At 44.8% G+C, this 4,040-nt stretch overlaps 1 protein-coding gene across 1 annotated transcript; it reads left to right on the top strand.

Moving 5' to 3' along the window:
* Positions 1-1,423: 1,423 nt before the first annotated feature.
* LOC123126219 (noroxomaritidine/norcraugsodine reductase) lies at positions 1,424-3,734 on the top strand. Its single transcript, XM_044546597.1, has 5 exons — positions 1,424-1,586; positions 1,697-1,904; positions 2,047-2,272; positions 2,572-2,678; positions 3,387-3,734. Exons 1-5 carry the CDS (start codon positions 1,498-1,500, stop codon positions 3,549-3,551), a joined length of 795 nt encoding a protein of 264 aa, XP_044402532.1. The 5' UTR covers positions 1,424-1,497; the 3' UTR covers positions 3,552-3,734.
* Positions 3,735-4,040: the final 306 nt, after the last annotated feature.

Here is a 4,040-nt window from a genome sequence, read left to right as displayed (position 1 = left end):
GTGCTACTACTATACCAAGCCTGGCAGCAACGGTTAGAACAGTCATAGTAGCAGCACGGTTTATGAGGGAAGCGCTACTGCTATTTGGGTAGCAGTAGCGTGCTGCTTCGTCCCGCGCTACTGTTACGTAGCAGTAGCACTTTGTTTTAACATGCGCTACTGATAAGTATCTGTGTATATTTTTTCTTAGTAGTGTGTGCTCCTCTTATCGGACCGAGTCACACCCACTTTGGCTAGTGGTCTTTGGGTTGGGCTTCCGGGGCCACGTCGATTGCCTAAGTGGTGGGCTCCACTTATCAGCCGCCTCCTGGCTGGTGGGTAGTTGATGTCAACCTCTTGGTGCACGGGGTTGCTGGCATTCTGACGTTCTCTCAGGGTTGATGATTTAGTAGTTTCGACCAGGGAGCTCTCGGTGCGTCAGTGGTCATCTCTAACCATGTGTCTCCACAACTTCCGACTACTTCGATTAATCGACCAACCTCGCCATGAGTAACAATGAGGATGCTAGAAAGAGAATTGCCGCTGCCACATTAGCCAACCTTCCCGATGGGATGGTATGAACTGTAGAAGTGCATGCGCTAGCCAATGTAACCAAAAGACCGACCTAATGAAAAAGACTAGGCAATACATTTATACGTCAACACTCCCACTCATGTGTAGCTCCCTCGGGCCTAAACCTGGACCGAAAATGGACTGCAATTTAATTGCGACGGCTAGGTCTTGAACTCAAGAGTTCTTGGCTCTGATACCATGTAAAAAGGGAATAGAGATAAATTGATAGAATTGATGTTTATTGCTTGAGCCTCGTGGACATATATATAAGGGTGTACAATGACCAACTTGAAGTAAAAAAAAAAGGTAGAATATAAAATTCTACGCTATCCTATCTTTCCTAATAATCATAATACTCAACATGAACTATTAGTCTTTTTACTGTTCATGCATTCGCAGTATCTGTGAAACACATAGATATGTACGTATACCCTGTGTCTAGTACACATTCGTATAATTAGTTCGCAACATGAGATTAATACTGCTAGTACGACTGGCATCATAATAATCTCGATTAATTCATTGGAAAATTTGCTACTTATTCCAACACTGGAATCATACGATGATCATAGGGTAAGCGCGCGGTACCCATCGGTACGGAAGCTGCGTCATCATATGATTAGAGAATCAGACTGGCTAACCAAGAAGCAAAACAATCAAAAAAAGCCAATCAAGATCAAACCTTATCAATAACCTGCCGCGTTATGTACAGAACACGTGAGAGGATAAGACCACGTTTAACACCCTGAAACTGAATCGGTCAATGGTCAAGATCTGTCCTTATCAAACGGCTCGTTTAATTTGCTATGTTTTGATTTGTGGGGTGCCTTCATGTCTTGGGCCGGCTATAAAGGAAACTCACATACATGTAGCAGAATGCCAAGTTTTGCCAACAACCAATAGACATTTCTCTCATCGGAGCGAGCGGCAGAGAGGGAGAGAGAGATGGCAGTGGCTGGCTGCGGTAGCAGGGAGGAGAGGTGGAGCCTGGCAGGCGCCACGGCGCTCGTCACCGGCGGCAGCAAAGGGATAGGGTATATTTATCCACACAAGCTCTTGCTCTTAGTTCTACGACCGCAGCTAGTAACTTAGTATTGTATTTATATGTGTACGCGATCCGTCATCTCAATTTGTCCTCGACTAGACATGCCATCGTGGAGGAGCTTGCTGGGTTTGGGGCGAGGGTGCACACCTGCTCCCGGAACGCGGCGGAGCTGGAGGAGTGCCGCCGGCGGTGGGAGGAGAAGAACCTGCGGGTCACCGTCTCTGTCTGTGATGTCTCGGTGCGCGCCCAGAGGGAGAAGCTTATGGAGACGGTCCGACAAACTTTCGACGGCAAGCTCGACATACTAGTAAGTTGTGCTAACACCCAATACTGCGAGCTCTTGTTGAGTAGGACCTTTTCTTACCACCACGGCCTAAGACTCTATATAGGGTGAGCATACAACCAAGTGAAGGATTTTATTAATTGCTAGCTCTGTATATGTAATGCAGGTGAACAATGCAGGGCAATTATTGTTCAAGCCCGCTGCTGAATGTACGGCGGAGGACTTCTCGAATCTGATGACCACCAATTTGGAGGCAAGCTTCCATCTAAGTCAACTTGCACGCCCTCTTCTCATACACGCTTCTATTGCTGGAGGAGGCAGCATCATCAACGTGTCCTCCATTGGAGGCTCAATTGCCTTCGCAGGCTCCACCGTTTATGCTATCACAAAAGGTACCTACATATTTCCCGACGGCGGGAGTACTTAATTGGCAACATATATGTAATATACTATTGTGCATCTAAGCTAGTAAAGTAGTATATATAATGGAATTTAAATTTTTACATGCTACAAGTTACAGTTTCGCTTGAAATGGAGTCTTAACTATGTTTTCTATTACTACTGTATCGTCCAAAAAATCAAAATCAGTCCACCGTTTCTGTTAATGTCGAAAGTTTATTTCATACCTAGCTAAAATTATGTGGGATCCGTCTCTCTCTCTCCATGGTTATCTTTCTCCTTTATTATGTAGGCGCGTTGAGCCAGCTTACAAGGAATTTGGCCACCGAGTGGGCCCCTAACAAGATTCGTGTGAATGGCGTCGCCCCAGGATTTGTCACAACGGATATGATTAAAGATGTAAGCAATCGCCTAGCGTACTTCCTTCTTGTTTAAATAAAAGCACATGAATTTTAAACCGGATTTGGTAGGTATTTATGAGATAAATAAGTTCACTTCACATGGGGAGGGAAAAAGATTCCAACATTTCAAATCATGTGTAAAATATCTAGATCTTAATTGATTGAAGCAGGCACTAGTGCATTTTTCGCTATGATATGAGATTGAGGGCCTGTTTGGTACGCGTCCTGGCTTCTGTGCCTGATAAAAAGTGGTGCCTGGACATAGCCTGGAAACTGAAAATTGTATGCCTGGTCTGGCATGGGCTGTTTGGTTGCATACCTGGCCTGAAAAAAGTTTACTGCAAAAAGCATTTAGTTCTGAGCTAACCCACGAGAGAAACCCGCTGAATAAAGTACGACTTGTAGCCAGGCTGCCTCCAGGCGACCGGTTCCTTGTGCCTGAGCCAGGCTAATGGGCCAGGCTAATCAAGGTTTTGTGGTCACCAGGCCAGGCTAGCTTCTGCTCGTGTGGACTCCAGCCAAACATTGTTCAGGCAGTTTCTAGGCATGGTAAGGCCAGGCGCGAACGGATGAGGACGCCATCCAAACACTGGCCCTCATCCAAGAAATTATCAACTTTTATTTTCGCATACTACACTGCCAGCAAGTTTTCGTATATTTTTTTCTAACTAAATGTGGATAACAAGTGGTTGTTGTGGATTGATAGGTAGATCCAGAGTACATGAAGCAAGAGAACTCAAAGACCCCGTTGGGACGGAGTGGCAAGCCGGTGGAGATCGCCTCGGCAGTGTCATTTTTGTGTATGCCGGCAGCTTCTTACATCACCGGTCAAGTCATTTGCATTGATGGTGGTCGAACCATTAGTTCTTAGCCATCAACAGCTTCATCGCCGCTAAATAATTTCATCATTACTTGGGTGAATAATTGTATAAGTGAACAAAAGTTAGTCTTGAGGTTTCAGGCTAGTACCATAGTATCTGAGTGACATTGGTATCTATCCTTGCACGCAACACCCCACTTGTACAAAAAATATTCATATTGTTGACATCGTGAATATGAAATTTATTCCTATTTGTCAGACTGATGTGCACTGGAGCTGACTTTGAATCAGTACAATACGAAATATGTTCTTATTCGTCAGACTGATGTGCACTGGAGCTGACTTTGAATCAGTACGCACACACGAACTCTCAGTACATAGCTTAGTGGTTCTAAACAAAGTGTTCCGTCGGTATCATTCCATCAGTTGATTTGACATATATGGGTGCTATGGGAAATTGAGACGTGACAAGTGACATGTATGTTTTGGAAATCCAGATAATACAACATGACCCTAAGTTACAGCAAGGATGGGTGGAAC

The sequence above is a fragment of the Triticum aestivum genome, chromosome 5D (genome assembly GCF_018294505.1).
Source record: "Triticum aestivum cultivar Chinese Spring chromosome 5D, IWGSC CS RefSeq v2.1, whole genome shotgun sequence".
NCBI lineage: Eukaryota > Viridiplantae > Streptophyta > Magnoliopsida > Poales > Poaceae > Triticum > Triticum aestivum.
This window is presented reverse-complemented; position numbering and strand designations above follow the sequence as displayed.

What these genes read in the sequence shown, in the direction of transcription:
- LOC123126219 (XM_044546597.1), top strand. Translation starts at nt 1,498, where the DNA reads ATGGCAGTGGCTGGCTGCGGTAGCAGGGAGGAGAGGTGGAGCCTGGCA. An exon ending in ACGGCAAGCTCGACATACTA is followed by an intron (nt 1,905 to 2,046) that starts GTAAGTTGTGCT and finishes TATGTAATGCAG; the next exon opens with GTGAACAATGCAGGGCAATT. An exon ending in CAACGGATATGATTAAAGAT is followed by an intron (nt 2,679 to 3,386) that starts GTAAGCAATCGC and finishes GTGGATTGATAG; the next exon opens with GTAGATCCAGAGTACATGAA.